Source organism: Echeneis naucrates, chromosome 7 (genome assembly GCF_900963305.1).
Source record: "Echeneis naucrates chromosome 7, fEcheNa1.1, whole genome shotgun sequence".
Classification (NCBI taxonomy): Eukaryota; Metazoa; Chordata; class Actinopteri; order Carangiformes; family Echeneidae; genus Echeneis; species Echeneis naucrates.
In genome coordinates this window covers 12798038-12823984 of record NC_042517.1, presented here as the reverse complement: position 1 = coordinate 12823984, position 25947 = coordinate 12798038, and the positions used below count along the sequence as shown (strand labels likewise).

Here is a 25947-nt window from a genome sequence, read left to right as displayed (position 1 = left end):
ATACCATGGAATTGAAAATGTAGATAAAAACAGGTGGACCTTCACCTTTGCTAGCTGGATAAGTGTGTCCAACACATGCCGGCAGACCACTGGAGCAGCTTGTGGGTGGATGTGGACAGTGGAGCCTCCTCCTCCTCCAGCACACGTGACTCCTGCAGTAGCACCTGACACTCCCAGTGTTCCAGATCCTGTAGAACCCCCAGCTGAGTGTCGGTCAGCATGCTTCCTACCTGATGCTCTCTGAATCTGGAAAATGTTTGTTCTACAGCCCAAGGCTGCATCCATGGAAACAGAAAGCCAGGAAAGCTGGCTGGAGCTGCGAGACTCTACCCTGTTCAGTAGCTCTAAAGAGGATGACGAGGATGACGATGGGAGGGAAGGGATGGTTGAACCTTTTCCTCCACTGCCACCCTGTGTGCTCCTCTTGCCACGGGAGTCCTCTAGACGCGAGGTCTCCACACACACTTCACTTTCGCTACTGCGTTGGAGGATGGACAAAAGACTACGAATGACCCACCCACGTGTCTGAGAGTGATAGCAGAGGTTCCTGAGCACACGGTGTAGACGGCTGGTGTTAAGCTTTGGTTCGTCCACAAAAAGCAAAACCAGTAGGCAGGACAAGGCTTCATGGTCCAGCAGCAATCGGCCACGTAAACGCAACAATGAGTCCACACTTGAACTGGATGGTCTGAGGAAAAAATATATTCTTTATGTCACCTGTCAAAAGTGCTTGAGGAACACTACCTAGCACATTTTTGATAAACATTTTTTTAAAGTTACTTCTATGGATTTTTGCTTTTCTTGTGATATAACAAAAATTGATAACCATCTTCTCTCACCTGTGGTTTGTTCCGCCACCCATTTGAAATGTGCCTCCTCGTTGCACAGCCAGCCGGGTGTACTGGACACCACGATTGCTCCCTAACCGACTGGTGAAAGCTGGGGAGCGCAGGATAGCTGATAGGGCTGAAGAAGAGCTATGACCAAATAGCCTCTCATGCATTAGTTGTCTCTGGCGTGCTTCTTGTTCTCTACGCAACGCAGCTGCTTCAGCTGCAATGTCAGGGGGCATGACAGCCAACACACTGTCCTCCATATCCTCCAAAACGCTACGCCGCAGTTCAGAAGGTAGCGTCTGAATGAAGGTGACTGGATCCAAAGGGGTGTCTCCCTGCGCAGGCTGCTGGGCTAGCTCCCTGCGTTGCTGCTCTGCCCGTTGCTGGGCAAGAACCTATGCCAAAAATTGGAATGCTTAGAATATGTGCCTTGCTTAGAAATTAAACTTGTATTTTTTTTTCCCAGGTGACAGATCTTACAGGCATTTTGTCTATTGCAGCATATAATACTCATATGTAAAGAGCCTCTCACCTCCTCCTGGATGGCAGGTGGCAAAGCCGCCAGAAACTCAGGGCTGACCTCTGTAACCCCTGGTCCTCCTAGTACCGGTGCTGTAGAGGAAGGCAGGCTGGTGGCAGCAGGAGGACGGGAGGGTGGTCTGATGCCTAGTTGATTTTGCAGCACCTCACGACGTATGTCCTCTGGGAGAGCTGCCAGGAAAGAAGGATCCACACCCTCTGGCAGACTGATCCCTGGAAAGACAAAACCATCATAAAAATGCAAACATTATAAAATGCAACCATATAAAAATACAAAAAAAAAACAAAAAACAAACAAACAAACAACCCCCCCCCCCCCCCCCCCAACAACAACACAGGAAAAAAAAAAAGCCACACAAAAAAGTTACTAAAAGTATGTTATTAATTCAATTTACCTGCAAGTGGATCTTCTTCCTCATTGCTGGTGGATGGGAGGGGCTCTTCCTGTATTGCCTGAGACTGGCTGTCAGCACTATCACTTCTGGGCATCGTTTCCCCAGGAGATGACACAGAAGTAGAGCTATAAACATTAAAGAAAGAAAGAACAAAAAGGGGGGGTTCATCGTCAGTTAGCCAAATATAAATTATATATACATAAAGCTTTTCTGAGCCACCTCAAAAATGTAAAAATTTGCAGAACATGCTACGAATTTCAAGTGATGACTTAATTGAACACTGATGTTAACTGAAATGGGGCAAATTAAGTTTTGTCAACTTATATGTAGAAAGACATGCCACGTTTGTTATTACTGGGTTTTGCTTATTTTAAAGTCCCTCACCCAGTGTCTGCATCTGTCTGCCTGTCAGTCAGCCCGCTATCCCCACTGCCAGAAAGCTCCTGAGATAGCTGGGTGGTCTGGGCAGGGTTGGGAGTAGCGTCTTCCTGAGTGGCAGAGGCAGGGCTGCTGGTGTCCATTGGTGATCCTTCCAGTTGTGACACACCCACCACTGCAGGCTCTGATGTCTCTACGATGTCTGGACTTAGGGAGGCTGACAAAAGCATGGGGGGAAAGAAAAGAAAAACATCCAACACACACAGAAGGTAAACCTTAGGATGTCACACAATACCGTGGACAAATTTTTCAAGTGACTGGAGTTTAATGGTTTAAAGAAAATTTCATGATAAAGTAGGATCAATATCATCATTTACATTACAGATGTTTGTCCTTACTGTTGGCCAGTCTGTATAAAGAGAATTTTCAAAGTTAGTCTACCTTCCCTGCCTTCATCCACTGCTCCTCCTCCTCCTCCTCCTCCTCCTCCTCCGACTCTCTCACCAATTGTGGGTGCTGGGGACATTTCCATCTGTGATGCCTCCGCTTCACTGTTTGGTCTGTCACTTGCCGACAAGGGTGGAAGGCCTGCTCCTGCCAGAGCAGCCAGTGAGCTGGCATGTGGCTCAGCCAGCAACAGGTCAGCAATTGGCTGGTGGACCTGCTGACTGATTGCAGTCTCCAGGGAGACCAGGGCCTGTTCATGAGGAGCAGGTGTGGTGGGAGTGACCTCTCCGGATGGGGGGGCAGTGAGGAAGCCCTCCGAGACCCTGGGGGGGTCCAGACATGACACTGTACCACCCTGAGCTTGCTCACCCTCTGTAAGATCCAGAGAGAAGATTTGCATGAAGGGAGTTTTAAAATATTCTTTTAGGGAATTAAACCAACTCGTCTGTATTTTTTCCATTCACAAAGCATTGCTTACAAGGTTAAACTAAACCACTCATTCTGTGCCATTTTTCCTAGTGCTTGACTTTTTTTATTATCTAGGCCATTATAATATTCAACTATTATAGTAAACATTCCAGCTACACACAATTGCAGCCAAATCCTGAGAGATCAAAAGATATTTTTCTGAACAGATGCCAATAGGCTTTGCTGAGGAAGGCAGTAAGTTGTATAGTTATCTCCTGAACGGGGTGCACAATCCTGATCCCCAACAACAACACAACTTACTACCTCACCACAACACAGTCAGCAGGAGAAAAACAAATGCAAGATAAGAAGCACTATTGTACACCGGAGATGTAGGGTAAATATAAGGAAATAAACAGCAACATAGATCAGATAATTTAAGTATGACAAATAATTTGAGCCATTAAGTTAAAAGTGGATCTCATTTGCAGCAGACGAAGATGTCAAGGTGATTTGGCGTTGCCATAAGAAAGACAGTAGACTGTATAGTTATCTCCCAGATCTGGTGTGATCCTAAAACTATACAAACTACTACCTCATCCCACAGCACGCTTTGCTGACAGCTTGCCCCTGGGTTCCCATCACTGAAATGTGTCCTTTTCAGACAGGTCCAGATATTTGGACATTATGAAAAAGAACAATCAGTCTATACTAATGTCAGTACCTGCAGTGTTCTCAGCACCATTAACTGCCCCCAATCCAGAACCCTAGGAACAAAAGCCCATGTTATTGAAACTCATCTTGATACATGCCTAGTTTGGAAGAAAAAAATAAAAAATAAATAAATAAAAAATATTCCTCCTACACAGTGACAAATGTATTATTTCCAAACCTGTAGGCTCTGTTCCCTGGATTGTTCTGCTCCAGAGGCTCTCCTCTCATTCTGCTTAGACTCCTCTTCCTCAGCCAGCTGCCTTCTTCTCTTCTCTCTTCGCTCCTCAAGTTCCTCATCTCGTAAACTCTCCAAATGCTGCAGGATAGGTACCTTTACAACTGTAACAAGTCAATGTCAAAATTAGTCTGGTGCGCTCATTTTATTTAAAAATATATGCATTTCTGTATTTTTCAATACCACATTAATTATTTCATTAAGTTTCCTGTCTTCAACTAACCTACCTGCTACACAGTCATGCATGCTCTCAGCATCCAGCACTTTACACTCATCTGTCCATCTAGTTAAGGCAGTGGGAATACTAGAGAGGGTGCCTTGTGAGACAGAGAAAAAACATGTTAGGAATTGGGGTCAATAGTAAACCAGAAACCATTAAATTAACGACAAACAAATTCTCACCTGCTTGTCCGCCAGTACTGCTCTGCTCATGGAAAAAGTCATCCAATAACTCATCATCAGAACGAGCAATGATGTGCACATCCTCATTTCCAACCAAAAGGCGAGCACGACCACGGGACTGCAGGGGTAGGGAGCTGGACAACTGTAAAATGTCAGCAGCAGCACTAGGGCCCAATAATCTAAAAGACGAGGGGAAGTTGCTTTAATTAGCAATGTCAATACGTGTTATTTAACAAAGCCATTGAAAAGAAAAAGGAAAGGAGAAAAGAAAAGAAAAAAAAAAGGAAGATGCTCTCACCTCTGCAAGATGAGTGGTGGGTTGGGCTGACGATTGCCAGGGTAGTGAACATGGATAGTGTGCCCACTGTTGGCAGTGAGCTGTCGTAGAGTCCGTTGGCTTCGGCCCATGCCCTGTGTTAGGCGGCTGCTAGTGCCTGCCACACCTAGGGTGAGGGAACTGTGGTCAGCATGGCGCACCATCAGTGGGTGGGAGCTGGGGATGTTGCCTGGGGAAGGAGGGATGTCAGCTAATGGAAAAATAAAACAGAAAACAGTAGGGGGGTATTAGGGGGACAACTGGCACAACCCTGAGTAACGTTCATGAAAATCATCTAATGAATATCAACTGTGACTGTTGAGTAGAACGCTATTTGAAAAATTTTGTTCCATGTTTATGGAATCAGTATGGAATTAAGATTGGCATTAAGAGGAAGCAAAATTATTTGACATTAAGCAGTACTTCATTTCAGACCATTTTTAATAACTCAGACTATTTAGAAATATGATTCTTCGCATCAAATCATCCTGCTTACCGTTGTTGGAGAACATGTTGTCAAACTCAATGATGAGGTCATCATCCCTGTCAAACCTTTCGAAGCGGATGTGTGGTGCAGCATTGATGTCAGGGAAATCTTCGTCCAACTCCATCTCTGAACCTTCATCATCGTCATCCTCATCTCCTTCTTCATCATCCTTAAGAAAGAAAGAGCCTTGAGTCTTAAGGATCAGCGTCATCACTTAAGACTCCTTTTCATTTCATTGCATGAATCCAAACCTGATCTTCCTCCTCCTCTTCTTCCTCCTCCTCCTCTTCATCCTGACTGTCTTCATCATCATTGCTGCCACTAGAATCTTCCTCCTGAGTGTGTTCCTCATCTTCTGGTTCCAATATGTTCATAGAGTCTGAGACAAACAGTCCCAGAAACAGTGAGCTCAATTAAATCAATAAATAAATGCTTGTGCAGAAAATTATGATGTCACATTAAACTTGACCACTGACAATATGGATATAAAATATAATTATATAATATCTGTATAAATAAAATAATAATTTGTTATATTAGATATTTCTATTATACTGTGTCATCTGTAGCACAGAGGGATGAACATAGAAATCCAACTGTGAGGTTATTTACCATGATAAACACTTAATCCAATGTTGTAAAGTCTCACCTTCCCGATTGGCCTGAAGAGTAGAGGCCTGGCTAATGTTGGACGGGGCCTCATCCATCAACACGTCCTCTTGTGATTCATCTTCACCGCTCCGTCCCACTGATTGACACAAGAGTACAACTAGGTGAGTACAAGCAGTCTATTTGTCCTTTAAGGATTTTTTTCCTTTTGAATTGAATTTATTGTCCACTGCTTGTGGAAATTCATCTTTGGCCCCACAAAGTCATAAACAGACAGGACTGCACAGTACATACAACATAGAAGACCTTCTCACACCACAAATTGACAGACATGCAGCATCCCATGGAAATGTGCAAAATACTGAAGGGTGAGGTTTTGGAAGTGCATAATGCACACCTAAATGAATAAATAAAAACCACCTGATCATTGATTTAATAGAATATACTGAAGATTACTGTTCTAACCTTTTCTTTGTGATACACTTGCTGACATTTCCCAGAATAATTGAATGGCTTACCTATGATTGCGCTGTTGACAGTACCAGCATCTCTTTCCAACAGCTCATCAATCAGATCGACCAACTCATTCTCAACCTACAAGCACAGAAAAAGATACATAAATACACTGTGCTCCAAAAGATGGGAGCAATGTCGGCACATCCTGAAAGTAAGTTATGCATCTTTGATCATATGCACCTATGTTGTGACCAGTAATTACAGCGGTTCCAAGTGACATGGTGAAGTTCTATTTAAGTATTTTGCTAAATAAATCACCTGCATAGCCTGTGTGCTCAGAACCTCTGGCTGTCCAGCAATGACCACAGTATCTCCCTCTGTCTCGCCATCCATCAAGTCGCTGTCTGTTCCCTGCACCCTGTGGTTGCCCTCCACTGGCTCTGCCTCACCAGACTCTCCTGGAATAGATGTCACAAATCAGCAACAGACATTTGTAATCACTATCGATTTTTGAAAAATCTTATCACACCCATGTCAATACCTTGATCCTGAGTATTACTGTTGCTGTCCCTGGCAGTGCCCACGGTATCATGTTCAGCCTTGTTCTTGCTAGAGCCTCCTTTGCTCCCAAAAAGACTGCTGGGTTGGTTAACAATGCGGGACAGAGTTTCCAGAGGCTTCAGGGCAGCATTCACTGTGTTGGCCATGTTGGGGCTAAATCAAATGATATAAAAGAACATAAATTCTTTTTATACTCTTTTACAATAAAAAAAATATAGTTTTGTTACATCTTGATTCTTAAATATAACTAACAAATAATCAAGTTCATCATTTGTTCAGGTGAACTAAAAGAAAAAAAAAAAATAAAGATTTTGATGAGCAAGAATACAAGTGGGCTCAGATTTGATTTATTATCGTATATACCTGGACAAATCCAAGCTGTGAGGCACACGGGCCAAGTCGTTAACCAGTCCTTTCTTAAGAAAGAGCCTTATGATGTTGTTCATGCCATTGTGTTGTGTCTTTGCTGCCGCAGTGCTATAGAAGCTTGATGTGGAGGGACATGATTCCATGATGGTGCTGATAATGCACATCACAGCCTGAAGCCTGTGAAATAATGTATCAGTTCAAGGAGTGAAAATGGAAACATTTGTTTGTACATCATTATTCAAAGTTTATAAGTAACCAGTATCAAGTTGGTTTACATATTTTTTTTAAACTGTTTACCTGGCATGTTTTTCAGCACCTTCTGCCATTGCAAGAGCTCGGCTTAGGGCAGCTTTCACCTCATTGACTAGGGCAACCTGGGCATCAGTGCCTGTGCCAGCAGCAGCAAGGCTTGCTAGGAAGAGACGTGCCAGAGCTGGTGTGTCCTTGTCCTCTGAGTTCTGGGTGTGTGGCAGCAAGTGATCAAGCACAAAGGCTAGAACACTGCAATCCTGATAAGATATGAGAAGGTCAAAATAAGTTATGGGGGGTAAATAATTATTAAAGGGGGGGAATGCACAGATGTGAAGGGCTAAATATTTAGTTTAAACACCTACCTCCTTAATAAGCTCAGACTGTCCAGCAGTGTAGCAGTAGGAGGCGATTAATGTGGCAATTCCCACATAAGAGCGCACCAGTTCAGCCAACAGTCTCAGGATGGTAGAGGTAGGCATTAAAGGTTTGCTTGCCTTTACTTTGGCTGCTTTACTCTCATCTGAGCTGGTACCTTTCTCTCCCTCCTGTTCTTTCTTCTCCTCCCGCATCTCTTCAGGTGTGGAGGCTAATTCAACAGAATGACAGGATATATCATGTACAAGTCACACACAAAATAGGCATTATCTTGCAAACCTACTCAGATGCAAATTTTAGAAATTTTGAAGCAAAATTCTACAGCATGCTCTGACATGACCATTTTCATCAAATCGTCTACAATTTATTGGTGAATTTAAGCAGCTGAAACATATATAGATATAAAAATCATTTTATTATACTATTAACTTTACATTAAATGACATGGATTGAAGTTATCTGATGGCAACTAATTAAATTATGTGAGATGATAAAAAAAAAAAAAACTAACAAAAAAATAAAACAATTTTCTTCCTACCTTCGCCTTGTGGTGTTCCAGACTGAGAAGACTCAGCAACACCTCCATCAGCAGCAAACACTTGAGTCTGAGGGAAAGAGACACCACTTACTCTATTGCTCAATGCAGATATGGCACAGTTCATATTTCAATACCTAGGTTAAACAGGATTATTTATCATTCAGGCTCACGTTGATATGGAATGCAGACTGGGAGTCAAAGTCACTGCCTTGCCGGGTGAGTCTGTACTGCTGATAAACATCGTCACCAACGTCCTGCAATATCTGGCACAGGTCTTGACCACCAGGAACAGCTGCTGCACGCTCTTCTGGACGCTCAGCTGTGCCACACAAAAGCACACAATGAAATATTCTAACCATCCCCCCCCAAAACAAATAAAATAAAAAGAACAACAACAACAACAACAACGCAGAAAGACATTTCAAATAACTATTGAGATTATGTATTACGTTCTTCTGGAGCATGGTAGGCAGCCAGAGCATTGAGCATGTCATAGATGACCTCCTTGATAGTGTCAGGGATCGGAGGCAATGGGGAGAGTTTCAATGGTGTGGTCTTGACCAATTGGACTGCATTGGGACCCTTAATGCGAAGGTTCTCAAATTCATCATCAGATGCTGAAGAAAAAAAATGTAAAGTGTAACTTTTGTTTAAATTAAATTTAGACAACTGAATAGCTCAATGAATCAATAATTAAGTACTACTTCATTTAAATGTGCACTCACCAGTGCCTGCTCCACGAGGTGCGGGGAGAGCAATGCGGACACAGTTGCTGGCAGTTTCCGCAAAGCATTCAGGGTTACGGCAGGCGGCAGGGCCAAGGACACGAAGAATATAATTGATTTCTCTGGAACCAAGGCTGCCTGACACCACTCCTGAGGTGGTACTACCTGCTCCACTTGTCACAGCCGACCTCACCACCTATGGAAAAATGCGATATGCAAAAACACATTAGAGATGTCAAGAAGTTGATCTGATAGTATCTTTATATATTGTGAAGTCTGTTTTCGTAGTATGAGAATAGGCTAACCTTTTCCATGGTGTGTCGGAGTGTTGCTGGATCCTCAATGATGTGTCTGAACAGCAAGGTAACAAGTGGGGTGAATCCATTGAAGCCAGAGCTCTGCGTCAACCCCAAAATCATTCGTGTGCTTTTCAACTCAGCAAACATCATAGCATAGTGATGATTGCGTGTCAGACGCAAACAGAGACGCAATGTGGCATGTAGGGTGTCTGGGTCCACAGGAACGCTAATCATACTGACACAGGCTCGAATAAGGACGGTAGTCATATCCTCAGTCAGGCCTTGTACAACAATATCAGAGCCCTGAGTATAGTCGGACTCCAGGGTAGAAGTGGTCTCCTTCAGCTGGCTGGAATCATCTTTAGGTGCAGTCATCTCTACTGTGGCCCCAGAGTCTTGGTCAGTCTGAGTTTCCTCTACTTTGCTCCTGTCTGCCTCTTCTCTTTCAGAGTCAGTGATGCTACCAGTCTTGGCAGGCTTGGGCATGCGAGGCACTCTCTGGACAGTCAACATCACTGGCCTCCTGTTACCAGTCTCTTCATTTACCTGTCCGAGAGTTTGGATTTAATCAAAAGAAGCCCAGCAAACTCTACTACACACAATAAACCACAAAATTCAGTTAATTGGAAAAAAAAGAAAGAAAGAAAGAAAGAAAGTAAATAATTATTTATAAAAAAAAAAAAAAAAACTGACAGTGGGCAAAGTGTTTGTGTGTGTACCTGCACCATGGTGTTAAACTGCACAGTGTATCTACGGCGTCCAGCTGTGAAGCGGACACTGCTCTCCCCAGCCCTCCACGCAGAGTCAATGGTACTGTTGTTTGATGCACTGTAACTGCACCAACGGCCAGAGCGGTCATCAAACCATCGCCAGTTATTCCCATTGGGCTGCAAATACTGGCGGCAGATGCATAGACAATTAAATTACTTTACAAATAAGATACTTACACAAACTAACACCAGATACATAAGATATGATACACAAACGGCTTAAAATTGAATGAACCACCAAATGTCCTGTAAGTGACATACAAAAAGGTTTTTGTTTTTTTTTATGTGCTTACTTTCTGCCAATATAGATCTCTACACCTATGCTTGTAACCAGGTTTAACTATTTAAGATACTTATTTATATTTAGTAATTTGTATGCCTTTGTTTGTTTATTGACTTGTTTTATTAAGTTGACTTGCACCTTATTCATTTGTTCTCTGCGCTTTGAGGAAACTGCCATCTTTTCATAGAAGTCAATGATCAACAGTACTGGTGTGATCCATCTGCAGAAAACAACATAAATAATCAACATTAAAGCTTGTATAACATTTACAAGTTGAAATACCTGTGACCTGTGCAACACTCACTTTGGTGTCTGAATGTCTTTTTGTTCTTTTGCAGCCTGCAAACAGGGCTGGACGACTTCAAGCAGTTTGATCAGCAAATCAAGAATCCCACTGTTCTCAATCACCCTGGCACCTAACAGCTTTAATTCCTTTCAAAACATTAAAAAAAAAAAAAATTAATACTTGAGGCTTATAGATTAGCAATGACAGACCATTTTGTAAACATTTATGCAAAACTTTGAAAGGATTATGTGCTACCTCAAAGAGCAATGTGAGCAAAAGTATTCGTGTTGCCAGCTTGGAAGCCTGAGGCAGTGTAGCCATCTGCCTGGTCCACTCAGACACTGTCTTTGTGTCACTGGTTGTCAGAGGCTCAGCCGCCTTAATCAGCACATCTGCTGCCTCCCACACCTAGACACAAACATGAACACAGTCAGGATGGTTGAAATATGTTCTGCATCTATGTGAAGATACACTCTAACACTTTAAAGACTACTGTATTGTATATTTAGAAATACATTACAAAGATAGAAAGACTGTATTAAGATTGTATTCAACCCATTGCTGTTGGGTATCTATTCAATATAAATTGCTAAATAATATAACAGCAACAGCAGATATATATAGGGTATATGTAAGAAGTTGATCAGTCCTGAAGTTTATTTCAATACCTTTTTAGGAATTTCTGAAGACCTTCTCAAAATAATTTAAGACCTCATTGCCATTTCAGCAACACATTGTTAACTTGCTAAACTAGTTTGCAATTAAATCTATAGAGCACAACCATACAGCAGAACTCATAATTTGGGGAAGAAAGTTTGAAAGAATAAATTAAACCAAAGGCCACAGCAAGTGACACAGATCCAACTATTTACAAGGGCATCTTTGAGAATAATATAAATTTCATGACATGTATCTCAGTTAATTTGCACCAGCTCAGTGATTTTCACAGTATATACAGTAAGCCTCCAAGCTGTTCTCAGCAACAGGCTTCAGCCAGCTCAGTCATCTCTAACCAGCAGTAAGCAAACCAACATTCCATTTCAAAGTCTGTTTTGCACCATTGAAGGGCATGGCATCACCTAAATTCATTGCCTTGGAAACATAAAATAAGAATAACATAAAAACACCAAAATATTGGCTCATTTAGCTGATGCTCTTATCCGAAGAGACTTACATAGAGCAAATAAAAACATTTATTTATGCACTTGCCTGGTGGACAACTTGGCCAAGGATAAGATCTCTGTACTCTGGGCCGCTCCTTTTGATGGCAGTCATGAGCAGGTCACAGAGTCGGTATACTGTGTCAGGCAGTTCATCCAGAAGATGGAAGCAGCCAGGCAACATGGAATCAGTAAAAGTATGCAGCTCCTGGGGGTCCAGTGGCTCAGCCTCCATGAACCGTTCTAAGCAGCGGGCTTCTTCCTCTTCTGCCCTTTCCCTGGCTCTCCTGTCCTCCTCCTCACGCCGACGTGCTGCTTCCTGAAGCAAAAACAAAATTATCTTTGACAGTTGATTTGGTGATGTTTTCACTCCTGAAGAGGCAACATTGTAGTTAAAGAGAAAGGTTTTTCCCTGTAATTTAAGCAGTGACAATGACACACCTCAGGAGAGTCAGATCGTTGCTCCATGCTGACCTCTTGCCCAAGTGACATAGCAATAGCCCGCATCATCTGGTCCTCTTCAGACATAGTGAGGTCCTAGATGAAGTAAAGGCCAGATTGAGCATATCAACTGTCTGTGTCTAATGAAAGTTAAAAAAAAAAAAAAAAATTAAAGCACATGTTCCTGCTATGAAGTCTTACTCTTACTGCTCCCCCAAGAAGAGGAGGAGGGTGCGTCAATAAGTATTCTGTTGCCTGCTCCATGGTGCTGGTGTTCAGGAGGGCCTCCATGGCATGCTCTCTTGAAAAACCCATATCCATCAGCTGCAAACAGAACAAAATATAAGAGGTCATATTTTATGAGTACACAGTGCAATGCACAAAGGGCAAGTCAAAATTTATGTCACTCAGAGAGATGCAAAGTCAGACATCTGCCATCTCATTAACATCTCTAATCAAACCTTTTTCCTTCGCAAATCATTTCTGATATCCTGCCTCATTACGTCTAGTCTATACAATAAAGTCCAAAGTCATCTTGCCCTCAACTTGTTCTACCAGTTCTGACTTGTCACCTCAATCTTTCACTCCTTCCCTCTCACCACCTTCTATTCCTGTCCCTGAACACTCCAATACCTGCTGGAGCCTTTGCTGACGGCCATGAGCATGTCTCCTTCTCCCTCTGCACCTTTCCTGTTATAAACACAAATGTTGGCCCACGATTCAGTGCATGCAGAATATAGGGGATGAAGACTGGTGACAAAAGAACCTATTTTAGCTTTTGCTTACATGGCCATATAGATATTCACTCATGCAGACCGTTTGACTGAACTGAAGTTGTAAAAATATCAACAAGTCTGCAAGACCACACAGGTGGGAAAATCAAAGTTGTTATAAAATAATACTACACAATTTTAGACAAACATAAAACATAAAAGACATTTACACATTTTGTCTTTAGTTATATCCAAGCAACAAACTGAATCGAAAGAAACTGGACTTAGATTGTCCAAGAAGACGTTTCACCTCTTATCAGTTCTCAACGCATCGGTCTGACTACTCCTCACTAGTCTGCCTTTAGTTGTTCCTACAACTATTACCAATACAGCTGAACCCCAGTTTTGCTTTTGTCATTTTTGAGAATGACATTGGTTTCCCACATACCTGTGTAAGCTGAGCCTGATTAACTTGGGGTTCACGGCGGGGGGTAGAATTGGTTGAATCATCAGCTGACCCTCCTGCTGGCCCTCCAGAAGTTGTTCCAGTTGCCGCTGGTGCCTCTCCACCTGTCGTAGATGCTCCTGGCGCCCCACTAGGGCCCAAAGTATTAGTAGAGGTACCCTCATCATCTGGCCGCACCGTACCCTCTCTCTCTTTGGCTAGGCGCTCCTGGATAACAGGCTCGCCTCTTAGGATGTGGCAGAGAATGGCCAGCATGGATTCAGCCATCCTGCCTCCATACACCTTAAGAGGCTTCCTATTCCACAGACTACGTATGCAGTTGAATGCAGCCTTGATGAAAAAGAGATATTAGTTACCACATACACAATATACATTAAACTCCAATTCTAATTGATTTTGCTTGATTTTGATTTAAAAAAAAAAAAAAGTGCACAAGAGTTATGTTTAATTTCAACAAAGTGCTGCTTCCCAAGTTCACAAGGAGTGTAAGTGAGCATGTTAATGCTCATGCAGTATTGAGGTAATTTAATGCAGGTTATGGAAGCTTGTTTCCAAAAACTTTTTTCATGATATAAAAGTGCAGAAATACAGTAAGACATTTTTTTGGAATTTTTCTTTCTACCATGTTCTTTTGATTTAAACTTAAATGTCATGCATTGCATATAGATGACTACTTATGTTGATAACACAAACTTGCTGGCTCCAGTAGAGTCATTTGAGTGATGTGGACACTTACCTTCTGGGTGACTATCAGGAACCGTAGGGCACTGAACTGGGGCATGGTGGGTGTGACCCCAGGCATCTTAGCTGGTAAAGAGTGGGGCGAGTCGAGCACAGTGCTTGGGTTCACCATCTTCTCCACCAGCATTAACCAGGCATCCAGGAACTCCCCCGTTCCATCCGGTAGGTCTGCATGCTCCAGACCCTCTGACACAGGCACTTTCCCACCCATTGATAGGGCCCAGTTAAATGTCCTGTACAATTGCAATGCGCCAATGAGACTCGCATCAAAGACAGGACTTAGAAAGCAGGCATATCATCAATCTATATCTGAGGACACAGTACAGTTCTTGGCCTTGATGTCAACAAATGTTGAGGCACTTACTCAAATAAGGCATCATGCCCCCCAGAGCAAAAGAACTTTTGCAGCATGAGGTGGTATGGGTATTTTCTCTCATCAAACAGCATGGGAGATGTGAAGCCCACTGAGCAGATGAAAAAGGTCAGCCTGCCAAACAACACCCGAGGGGGGGGGGCAAAAAACACACACACCCCGACAAATTAATATCATTTCTGCGTCATGTATTACTAATGACAAATGGTAGCAAGAGCAGTCTTACCTAAAGCGAGGTGTGGGTGTGTAGGGTGGGGGCTGCCAACTTAGACCTTTGGTGAGGAGCTTGGTAAGAGCAGAGGCAGTGGCCCGGGCAGCAGGGGTGGGTGTAGTGCCTGTGCTTGTAGCATGGTGGGAACGACGCTGTCGGACTGGAGAGCCCACACACAGCTTCACAAGCAAGCCAAATAACTCGGCCAGAGCCCTTCCAAGTCGAGATGAAGCTGGAAAACAAACAGGGAGGTCAGGAAGACAACAAAATTATTATTTTTTAAATTATTCTATAAAATATTAAATATTTTTGATCAAATCTTTTATGTCTAAGAGAATAAAAACAGATTGTGTGTCAAAGAAATCATCTCACCAGAGAGCAATGGTTTTATCTGTTTGATGCGTGTGGCCATAGCTGGGGTAAGTTTGGACTTGGCCTTAGGGTCTGTTGTTGTGGGTTCATCTGTCTCCATTGGAGCCAGGGTGTCCCCATCTAGACCCATACCTTCCAACAGTCCACCAGCAGATGAATCCACAGACACTGTCTCACACTCTGCCAGATAAAAATAGAAAACAGAAATTGTTGGAGGTTTTTACAGGGACATTGTGGGATGCTTTTGATTTTAGGTAAAATTGTTATATTACCAGTTCTCCTTGAGCTGGAAGCTGTGGCTGCTGCAGTGCTACCAGATGGCTTCTCTTCTTTGGGCACTAGTTTCTGCATGTCAGCCTGGCCAAACTCACATCCTGGTGGCAGACTGTTTGGGATGAACAAGAGGTGTTAAGAGGGTTACAGTTGACCACACTTCAGAAATAAGGAGATTAAAAAAAAACTAACAAAAAAAACAAAAAAACAAATAAGATTCACCTGTTAGGTGTACAAAGGGAGAGAAGCACGGTGCTCTCCCATACCAGAGAGCAGTACAGCTGACTGAGCTTGTTGAGAACACTCAAACCAAGCTGGGAGCCCCACTGGTTGACTGAGATAGCTCTGATCTCACTCTGCTCAAAAAGAGAACAAAAAAAAAAAAAAAAATTCAGAGCTGTTGAACTATTCCAGACAACCACAAATTTGAAGACCTTTCTACACAGCTTGAAAGACAATAATGTTCTTAGTAATCATCAGGAATGGAATCTCTCATTTGCAACTTCTGCACAACTGTCCATAATTATAACTGAGGGACGGTAGAATAGACTCAATTCTTAACTGGTTGTATAAAGTAATCTGTGGAACACAATACATAGAAAAGATGAACTCTCCTTCTCTTACTGTTTAGGCTACTGTGGTTATGATAAGGTCTTTTACAATTCTCTACAAAATTATCTAAATAAAGAACAGATAAATAGCACAAACTAATAGGCAAAATGGGATTCTATATTCACTCACTTTACATTATCGATACAGTCAATTGTTAGCTAATCAACTCTGTAATTAAAGTGGTTTAATGTTATTAAAGCAGGGTGATGAGTGTCAGTTTCATTTGATGATAAAATAAATCAATGTTTACCTGTCCTACTCTGCAAGTATGAACAAACATGAGGATATAGGCATGCGCTGCAGTAAGTGCATGAAGAAGTGGTGTGGCACGGGCTGACAACGTGGCATCGGTGACATGACCCGCATTTGCCAGTTCTCTGAGAAGTACAGATCCACCAGGCACCTCAATTGGTCTGTGGAGTGGTTCAAGAGATGCCAGGATGCTGTCTAGCTGGCACAGGCCTTCCTGGAGAACCTTAGGCTCATGTGAGAGAGTCTAAGGAGAGAAATTTCTTTCTTAAATCCAGCAGATTGTAATTGCCATTATCAAATTGCCCTGGTGATGCTGTCTCTTGGCTAAATGTGGCACTTAAACGTCATGGTTAATGTATGCAACGAAAGGAAAAAAAATTAAAATAAATAAAAACAATTAAATTACAATCACAGGAACATATATTTATTTTGTGCTCACCAAAATGGACTTGCAGACACCAGCTACAGCTTGGCAAGCAGCAGAGGTGGGGAAGTCTATGGGCAAGTTGGGTAAACCCAAAATGGATACCAGTGGTAGCAGTCCCTTCTGGTTGACAAATTCCTGACAGTGGTCATCTGTGGTGTTGTTGCTTAATATTGATTCCACAAACTTCATCTGGAAAAATGCACATAAAAAAAATCATTACAGAACTGAGAAATTAGGGGACTACTTTACAGTTTTAAATATTTTAACAACACAAACTGTTACAACTCTCAATTGTTACTCACCACATTCAAGATATAATCCATTAGAGGGATGGGTATCCGCTCCTCAGTGCCCACCACCCTGCAAGAATGAATGCGTCATTAAAATGACAAATATTGACTGGAATATCTGAAATGTAATTAAATAATTTGAAAAAATGTCAGATGTAAATGTAAAGAGTTGTTGCTCTATTCTATTGTGTTATGAACTCAGCGTCATACAGTTCAAGTGGCACTGACTGTCTGTTGCTCTCTGGCTCCCCCTGTTGCTGGCTGAATGTATGGAGGGCCTCTTCTTCCTCTTCATCTTCACTTGAAGCTTCTTCAGCAGCGTGGCTGGAGCGTGCTGGTGGCACTGCCACAGTTCCATCTGCTTTCTGGATAGACGGTTTCTGGCAGATGTACTCAGGGGCTCGACCTAAATTGCAGATCTCCTCCAGCAACTGTAACACCAATTTGTCTTTAATTATCTTGCCAATAATGCAATGATATTACTTGTACCTAAAAAAGGTTATATATAATAATAAACACCTTAATAATGGCAGTAGTAGCATCAGTCTTCAAAGTTGGTTGGTGTCTCATGAGCTCATCTACAGCACTTCCCAAGTTGGATGCAGTATCACCTGAAGCCAAACACAGAATATGTGATCCACTCAAGCAGATCCCACAAAGGAAAATCTGAATATCAGAACATGCAATTCAATTCACCCAAAGGGTCAGAGCTGCGTCGCCGTCGCATGGCAGGCAGGTAGTCAGGAGACAAAAGCACTTTGAAAAGTCGCTCAAATGGCTGGCACTGAACAAAGGAGTGCAGACCTCTTGCATTCAGGCACAGAGCACTGAACACATTGGGGAGAGAACCCAACACCTCACGAGTAGCAGGAACCTGGAAAAGAGAAATGATGAACAAGTAGTTAGAGGGTTAATCACTATTCAAAGCAAATTAAGAGCTCGGTGTAAGGACAATCTATAGACTGTATTACTACTACTACTAATATTTTAGCTGTAGTACACTTCACATTTAAACCAATTTCTAAAGTCCTACAGTATAACAAAAAGGAAACAAAAAAAATTGTACAAAAATCACTGTTCATTTAAAAGTAATAAGGCCTTCTAAACGGGGGGGGGGGGGGGGGGGGGGGGGGGGGAGAGAAAAAAAAAAAAAACACTACCAAATAAAAAATAAAAAAAAGTACTGAACTGCAGTGCTGGAAACTCACGTCTTTGATCAGAAGGGCATGCAGCATGACATCAGTGAGACCATTATCCTGCAGGGAGGAGAGCAGAGACGGCTCCTGGAACACGAACACCGTCACAACCTCTGTGGCTACAAAATGGACAAATAAGACAAATACAAGAGGACAGGAGGAGAAGAAATAGGAAATTATCATTCAAATTGTATAACTACATTTGCATAAAATTAAAGTTATCCCATTCAGTTGCCTTTTCCTGTTAATACAGATTAACAGACATTGTTGTACACCTCCAAGAGTACCTGAAGGGCTTTTGAGGTGGTGCTGCAAACTTACCCAAGAGGAAAAGCGAAGGGCCATAGTATTCTGCGTTACTGATGATGTGCTTGAGTGAGGTAGGCAATGACCCATCCATTACTTATGAGAAAATAGAGGATTCAGATGCACACATTAGTCTATATTTGCATGATAAAAAGTATAGATCTAGTAGTAAAATCTTTGATAAACAGGATAAGAATGATACCCTTGATCTTGAGTTCACCAATGGAACAGATGAGGAGCTGCTCAACACTTACCATGGCGGATACCATCAGAAAAGGCAGGGTCCTGGATGGCTTTCTTCAAAAAATTTAGCATTGACTTCAATAGAGCTGCCCTCTGAGGGATACACTGCATACCTAGAAGGATACAGTGTTATTGCGATGATAGAATACAATATTGATAATTGCCGATTTGTATATGTCTACTGCATGTACCTGCACGAGGTGTGTTAGCAGTGCTGCTCTGTGCCCGGTGGTCTGCTTCTGATCTGGAGCCAGAAGATGTTGATGGTCCAGGGCTGCTTTCCATGGCAACTTCTGACACTGAGTGAATACATAATAGGACAAATGACCACAAAAACAGAGTCTTTGTAACTAGATATTATAATTGCTTTTTATGTAATTATTATTTCTTCTTCAATATAATTTTATAGTGCTATTTGGTTAGTTTTATATATTCGATATAAAGAATGGTCTGATTATCCCACAGAACTGAAATTTTAGAAAACTAAAATTGTTCTTGGAGACAGCAACTTACTCTCCATGTCTGTGTCCATGTCCTCAGACTCCACAGCTGCACTTGGCCTCTGTATCTTTGGCTTGATGACAAAAGGGCACTCTTTCCTCGACAGGTCCACCTCATGCTGTTATTGGTTGAGAAAGTAATGAGGGACAGAAGAGTGAGACCAGGGGTTTGGTAGATGTCTCAGTGACAGTGCAGTGTTAGAAATATGGCAATGCCATGTAAACAACCAACCTCTAGCCTGCAGATGAAAATGGAAAGGCCGCTGTGGGACTGAAAGGCAGCCATGTCAAGGTTGGTGATGAGGTCCACAACCCTCACTGCTCTCGTAACGAAGGTGATTTGGTCCTGTTCATCACCCAGGAACTTAATCACCTGCAAAGTAAAAGATAGCAAAGTGGCAAACATCAACTTTTTGAAAATTACTACAAATGATTAGATATTTCTGGGATAAGGATATACCTTCAAGAGAGCTTCCATCATACCACAGGAGACAAGGGCTTCCCCGCCTGCATCATAGCTAGCCAAGTGATAGAGGAATGAGAAGAGTGCAGTCGCAAACTGGTGTGGGTATGGCTCCATCATAGGATCTACGAATCAAAAATTAAATGTTAACAAATATGCTTCCACTCTAATCGTCATATTTCTTTGCATATAACACACTTAACTAACAGAATTCTCAGGCAACATTCTCACCAATCATTGCTTGTATACAGTTGCGCACCAACACAGGCAAGAAGCCATGGTAGGAGGCAGTGCCAGTGCAGTCGATTATGTTTGAAAGTTTGGGAGTCCTCTCCAGGTGGACAATCGAAGTTAAAGTGCGCAAACTTGCTGCCTTGATATCCTATTGATTTAAAACACATTCTTTGAGTACTGACACCAGACAACATAGAAAATAAAATCATCTAAATGTACTTTCTGCCCAAGCAGCACAAGATATCTAATGTCAAATTACAAATTAAATGCTACTGCTAGTGGGACAGAGGCATTTACTTTAATGATAGTGATTATGCAAAAAGAAGAAACTACTTTGCTTACCACAAGTTGTTTGTCTGTAATCTGCAATACATCCACCAACTCCTCTATTAAGCCATTATACAGAATACTGTTGGCTGACTCCTGGAGTGCATTTGAATACACTGCACAAAAAAATAAAAAGTCAGCAGTTACGACTTGGAGGGAAACCATTATTACTTACACATAACAAGTTGCCTCCTACTTGCCTAGTATAGAGATAGCATGCAGTCGAGCCTGAACAGCCTGCAACCTCTTTTTGTGATTTGAGAAACCATGGGCCAGTCGAATATGCGTGAACAGCAGGGTCTGTTTGTCTTTAGGGATGTTGTACATTGCTGTCAGTGACTCCATGATCTCAGATGGGCTCTCTGAAATCTGAGAGACGTGGGACACCATTTGTAAGAACCCTTGGCATCATTATTCCAATGTTGTGACATGATTCAAATGCATCCGTACCTTGTCAAGCTGCTCGATGTGAATATAGTGTAATGTGTTACTACTTGTCTGCTGGGGGAATTAAAGATGAGAAACCAATACAAAGATCAGTCAATCAACATAAGCCACTTTCATATTTTGTGTTTACTGTACAATCATTGCATGAATAAATTCTATTATTTATTATTGTCTTTACCTTCCTCTCCACTTTGACCTCAGGACACGGTTCAGCGTAAAACTCAAAGTGCAATGTTGTAGCACTGGGAGGGTACTTCTGTTCAAGTACCAAAGGGGGAGGATAATAAGGAAAAAGTTGTTCAACAGTAGGTAATTAACCTCATTTGACAGCCCATATTAACAAAACATAAATGTAATTGCCTTATAACTGTAGTTAGTTGACACAAACAGTGACTGAACTAATTCTCACCGTCATTAGCAGATCCCTGCAGCATTCAGCCAAACCAAAGCCATTCTCCTTTCCTCCCCAGCTCTACAAAGGAGAACAGAGAGACTAAACAATACAGCTCATTCTCTTGAGCGACAGCTGGAAGCCTAGCAAGAGGAAAACAATGGTATTCACTAGACCTCAGCCAGGTGTTGCAGACGGGCCAGTAGAGGCGTTCTTTTGTCAGATCCCAGTCTTGTGATGTAGTTGGAGCGCTTACTGAACACGTAGAGTAGATTCAGCACAGACAGGACCACTTGCATGTCACATGATGCTAACAAGGTGGTTAAGTGCTGGAAAGGACATGAGATTCAAAAAAAGTTAGAGTTCGACAGGTATCTTCCTTTTTCCTTAGTGACATATATAGCCCAGTACGGCAATGCAGTAGTTTTAACTGCAAGCTCACCTCTATGGAACTGTAGAGATGCCTAGAGAAGCTATACTCAATGAGCAGGGCTGTGAAGTTGAGTACTGCCAAAAGCAGGGCTTTGAGCTGTCCATTGTCGGGGCGGTCACACACTAGCAGCCATGACATATTTTCTACTGTCTGACCTGCATCACACAGGATGCCATCAAAGCGATCTAACAGATCCACCCAATGGTACAATTCACACTGTTGAGGACACACAAACAATTTTTAGCCACTATCAAATAAATGTTATCACAAACCATTTCATTTTGTCTAAAAACACAGTGTTAACAGTTTTAGATACATTTATGACTGAATCTTTTTTTTGCTGCTTACCTTGCCAATATTCCAAGTCTTGATGTGCTGCAGTTCAACCAGTAGCTGCTCATCACTGCATGCCTTCAACTTCTCTATAAGTATCCTGCAGTCTGCAGGCTATTGGTTTAGAAAGAGAACAAAAATTGTTATTTAAGAACAATATACACAACCACCTATGTCTCTTTCCTACAACCACAGCATAGTACTTGCTAAGAACAATGTGACATGGACAAGGTGTTAAAATTGGCTCTGTAAACTCACAGCAGGGGAAAAGCACACTAACCTACAATATATTTGTTCAATAGGTAGGAGCCTCCATTTTTTACCTGTTCTGCTGTAAAGTAATGTCACAGTTGCAGTTGTTGCTATTTAAACTCAAACTGTCGTTCAGCTGGTCAAACACTTATCACAGTTATGACTTATTTTCAAGCACCTACAGGAAATGCATCTTTTTTCTGTGGTTTTGGCATGCAATGATTTTGTAAGAGAATAATGGTAAAAGATGCAGCCGCTTTAAAATGGTTGGACAAGGACATATAGGTGAGAGGTTTCTATTACTATTTGTGATGAAATGTATTTGTGTAAGCACATTTCACTGAGCCCTCCTATTATGTAGAAAATCCCACGTTAATCTTTTATGTTTTTGTATTATTTGGTTTTAATTTTTAAAATTGTATTATAACATTTTAAATCTCATTATCAGACACAAATTCAACCCATACTAATACACTGAAATGCATATATCAGAATATCCCATTATCACTCTACAAGAATTGCAGATAGAATGTGCTGTGAAGGATGAGGTGTAAGGTTGACTGTTCAAAAGTTCTATTTAAAGCCATTAAGAGTAGCATCTAAGTGATCTGCTCCTCTGCTGAATCCCGGCTCAGAACTTTTAAACACAATGTCAATGTGTGTGCGCACATATTGACATTATGAATCAATGTATTAACATGAACTTTATTCTTTAAATAATGATTAAAAGGGGAATTTTTTTTTTTTTTTTTTTTTTTTACTTAGGCAAAGGCATTGACTATGAGCTATATCTAAAAGTCTCGATTCTCATGTCCAGAATACAACAAAACTAAGGCATAAATGTATCAAAAGATGTGTTTTCCCTTAAATATAGTGGTGTGGATGTTGCCATGGTATTAGAGAATTGAACTCAAGAACAATCAAACAGCAGTAACATGCATACTCACAGCTTCTGTAGGAGTTTTCTTTAACTTGCTTCTGTCAACCTTCATTGTTTCTAATTTCTGTTTGTTTCTCCTGTGAAGACATTCCCATGTACATCAAAAACACTAGGTGTATTTCAGTGTTGGGCTATAATATTACCTAGATCTGCAAATCAAAAATAAGCCAAATATTGCACTTTAAACATCCAATTATTCTGAAGCCAATAAGACACAATTGATAGCTGTGGATTTATATAGAGAGATGTGGTGTACTTACAGAAAATAATTTGGCAATACCCACTTAACAGCATGTTCCAGTCACGTTACCTGTAAAAATGATGGCAACACATAGATAAATCCGACAAATGTGTCCCATGTGATATAGCACAAAACTTAACAATGAAATATTGAACATTGGGTCAGCAATCAGAAAACATGATTTCTTAAGGCAGCAAAGATGCACATTAATTGGACAGTTCCCAGGTCACAACAGAAAGCATGACCTTATAATGAAATCGGAAAAAATACAGGATATACAGTAACTACACCTGACACAACACAGATATTTGGCAATCTCCCAAGGAAACAAGCCATAACCACTACCATTTCTTGACTGGGGAATAGGCTATTCTCAAAATATAACAGTGTGTAGCAGCTATCAAGTAACTCAATTAGGATAATTTAACAAGTGACAACTATGAATTTTTATCTGGATTATTTGCCAGGGCTGATCATCACAAAGCAGACCAAGGCAGAACCATGGCTAGTGATTAGCCACCAACATAGGACACAAATTAAACCAGACTGAGGCGTCCTTAATTTTCGCAAACATTTCCCAAACCTTTCGCATACTTCTGAATCAGATATATAAAAATGAACAGATCGCTATCCCACTGCTAGCCCTAACAGATTAAAGTTGTAGCCACCTAGCTAACAGCCTGTCGTCACCCTTGTTAGCAGCCTAACGTTATTTACCTTCTGTTAACAAGTCACTGTACATATATAGGATTACAGTTATTTTTCAAAAATGACACTTATTTGTTAAGCAGCCCGTTTAACAAAACAAGATAGGTTGGGAAGATCAACGAAGTAAAGAGATCAATCCGCAATGTTTGCTGCGGAGTTGATGTTAGCAGGTGACCAGCTAATGCTAAGCTACCGGTTATGTTAGCAAACGGTATTATACTTCAAAGCATTTGAACACCTGCATACAAAACTCAGCTAAATCACGAACAAGTCCAAGAACAAACCAGCAAAAACATTCAATAGTTAGTAATCCCAAAAATCAAGCAGTTTTAGCCTTTTGTGCCAGAGCTGTCAATGCAGATCTTCCAGATTCACCATGCTGTCCTGGACTGACTCTTCACTAATTTAGGTCGGGGCTGCGTAGGCCGCAAACGGAACCGCACTCCTCTCTCCCCAACAGTCTCCGCTCAAAGTAAAAATGAAACCATCGGCAACACTGGCTGAGGAGTTGGAGAAAGATTGGCGTGTGCAAAATACCTGTGAGTAGCCAGCGTCACTTTGCTAAAGCCCCGGAGTCTCCCTCAGCCGGACAGCCGTAGCACGCGCTAGTTAGCCAGCCAGCTAGCTGCAGTTAGTGGAGCACCGAGCTGAAACGCACAACGACTCGCTGAATCATCGTCGGAAGGGACTGTAGTGACACTGCGAGTTTTGTTTTCAGTTTTTGCACGGGTAAACTATCTACCAGTCGCCAACGAAGTTGTTCATCTGTCCGCTGAATATCCGAGTATCCATTTCCATAGCACACAGAGACTAGCTGTTGGCAGAGTCATGATGACTCTGGGTAGTGTGCAAAAAGTGAATAACGCTACGCCTGAGAATGAGCCACTGTTTATCGATGCAGTGCATATTAATATAGGGCAACTGGCCTTTTGCTAACAAAAAAGAAATCACTTATTTTGTACGCCGCCTACAAAGATCAACACGGGTTTCTACATCCACAGTATACGAACAGTAATACTACAGTATTAATAAATAATATTAATTATAACAATAATGATATAATAATAAATATGAATCCATAAAACTGAAACACATTTTCAAAGTCCATCAGGCAACTCGACCTAACCACGGGCCCGTGTATTTTATGTATACATCACACGTAACAAAATAACTGATTGTGAACAGAGACCCAAAGATATTTTAGGCTTGAAATATTGAAAGACAACTGCAGTTTATGGCACAGGCACAAGTAAAGCCCCCATTTTATGGAGAACAGTGTTGTATGAACATTGCAGTGTCCTGGTTCTACTGTTAGCTGATCAAACCTTACTTAGGTCAGGGAATCACGTATAAATGACAACGTTGATGATCAGGTTAGTTTTATGTGCTGTGGGAATTTATCTATAGCATGCCTTATAAATCCACAAAACAATGGCAGGCTTTGAGTATCAAGTGTTTTTGGGTAAATCCAATGTGACAGTTTGTAAGGTAACTGTGGACCATAACACCTTTATTATCTATGGAGTTTAAATAGAAAATAGAAATCATGTAAAGTGTATGCCCCATGTGATTTAATGTGGCTTACGAAAACCCACCACCACCACTTAGGGGTGGACAAGCAAGCTGTTCTAATCTTATAACATCTGAATGGTTGTGGGAGTCCTGATAAATTAGACAACTTTATCAAAGACTGACAGCAATCCTCCTTCACCAGCGACAAATGTAATCCATAAGAACTCACACATAGACAAACACTGCATTTGTCCATTTACCCATGGTTACAGGTTGTATCAATATTTTGGTGTGATTAACTGAGGTTTTGTTCTGATATTTTACATGTAGTTCAGAGTCAGTTACAGAAAAATGTGACTCATTGTGTATGTTGTTAATTTCAGATTTCTTTTCTCAACAGCTATTCTGT

At 41.5% G+C, this 25947-nt stretch overlaps 1 protein-coding gene across 10 annotated transcripts in view; it reads right to left on the bottom strand.

Annotated features, from left to right (window-relative positions):
* huwe1 (HECT, UBA and WWE domain containing E3 ubiquitin protein ligase 1) overlaps window positions 1-25947 on the bottom strand; it is a 36694-nt gene that overhangs the window by 8053 nt on the left and 2694 nt on the right. For 4 of the 10 annotated variants that reach the window (XM_029505589.1, XM_029505597.1, XM_029505593.1 and 1 more), the window contains exons 3-66: window positions 23338-23387; window positions 23085-23154; window positions 21901-21999; window positions 21562-21768; window positions 21296-21448; window positions 21138-21200; window positions 20907-20984; window positions 20732-20782; window positions 20482-20650; window positions 20297-20397; window positions 19952-20102; window positions 19718-19845; window positions 19490-19630; window positions 19271-19376; window positions 18949-19056; window positions 18769-18870; window positions 18530-18610; window positions 18221-18327; window positions 17709-17886; window positions 17532-17623; window positions 17223-17443; window positions 17025-17082; window positions 16735-16911; window positions 16294-16539; window positions 15654-15787; window positions 15431-15543; window positions 15159-15338; window positions 14802-15018; window positions 14567-14689; window positions 14198-14435; window positions 13444-13791; window positions 12916-12972; window positions 12484-12606; window positions 12283-12378; window positions 11891-12160; window positions 10937-11089; window positions 10700-10827; window positions 10534-10615; window positions 10062-10238; window positions 9349-9888; window positions 9044-9239; window positions 8768-8935; window positions 8489-8637; window positions 8319-8385; window positions 7768-7991; window positions 7451-7662; window positions 7148-7330; window positions 6765-6937; window positions 6542-6681; window positions 6286-6361; window positions 5808-5906; window positions 5410-5537; window positions 5168-5327; window positions 4654-4882; window positions 4356-4534; window positions 4181-4270; window positions 3897-4057; window positions 3729-3771; window positions 2591-2968; window positions 2156-2366; window positions 1772-1896; window positions 1369-1589; window positions 840-1231; window positions 46-688 (exon numbers count right to left, since the gene is read on the bottom strand). In XM_029505589.1, the coding sequence (XP_029361449.1) occupies window positions 46-688; window positions 840-1231; window positions 1369-1589; window positions 1772-1896; window positions 2156-2366; window positions 2591-2968; window positions 3729-3771; window positions 3897-4057; window positions 4181-4270; window positions 4356-4534; window positions 4654-4882; window positions 5168-5327; window positions 5410-5537; window positions 5808-5906; window positions 6286-6361; window positions 6542-6681; window positions 6765-6937; window positions 7148-7330; window positions 7451-7662; window positions 7768-7991; window positions 8319-8385; window positions 8489-8637; window positions 8768-8935; window positions 9044-9239; window positions 9349-9888; window positions 10062-10238; window positions 10534-10615; window positions 10700-10827; window positions 10937-11089; window positions 11891-12160; window positions 12283-12378; window positions 12484-12606; window positions 12916-12972; window positions 13444-13791; window positions 14198-14435; window positions 14567-14689; window positions 14802-15018; window positions 15159-15338; window positions 15431-15543; window positions 15654-15787; window positions 16294-16539; window positions 16735-16911; window positions 17025-17082; window positions 17223-17443; window positions 17532-17623; window positions 17709-17886; window positions 18221-18327; window positions 18530-18610; window positions 18769-18870; window positions 18949-19056; window positions 19271-19376; window positions 19490-19630; window positions 19718-19845; window positions 19952-20102; window positions 20297-20397; window positions 20482-20650; window positions 20732-20782; window positions 20907-20984; window positions 21138-21200; window positions 21296-21448; window positions 21562-21768; window positions 21901-21999; window positions 23085-23129 (10488 nt within the window). In that variant the 5' untranslated portion in view covers window positions 23130-23154; window positions 23338-23387. Of the gene's footprint in view, window positions 1-45; window positions 689-839; window positions 1232-1368; window positions 1590-1771; window positions 1897-2155; window positions 2367-2590; window positions 2969-3728; window positions 3772-3896; window positions 4058-4180; window positions 4271-4355; window positions 4535-4653; window positions 4883-5167; window positions 5328-5409; window positions 5538-5807; window positions 5907-6285; window positions 6362-6541; window positions 6682-6764; window positions 6938-7147; window positions 7331-7450; window positions 7663-7767; window positions 7992-8318; window positions 8386-8488; window positions 8638-8767; window positions 8936-9043; window positions 9240-9348; window positions 9889-10061; window positions 10239-10533; window positions 10616-10699; window positions 10828-10936; window positions 11090-11890; window positions 12161-12282; window positions 12379-12483; window positions 12607-12915; window positions 12973-13443; window positions 13792-14197; window positions 14436-14566; window positions 14690-14801; window positions 15019-15158; window positions 15339-15430; window positions 15544-15653; window positions 15788-16293; window positions 16540-16734; window positions 16912-17024; window positions 17083-17222; window positions 17444-17531; window positions 17624-17708; window positions 17887-18220; window positions 18328-18529; window positions 18611-18768; window positions 18871-18948; window positions 19057-19270; window positions 19377-19489; window positions 19631-19717; window positions 19846-19951; window positions 20103-20296; window positions 20398-20481; window positions 20651-20731; window positions 20783-20906; window positions 20985-21137; window positions 21201-21295; window positions 21449-21561; window positions 21769-21900; window positions 22000-23084; window positions 23155-23337; window positions 23388-24563; window positions 24825-25947 lie in introns of those variants that run through there. The other 6 variants (XM_029505591.1, XM_029505596.1, XM_029505594.1 and 3 more) reach the window with 6 other exon arrangements.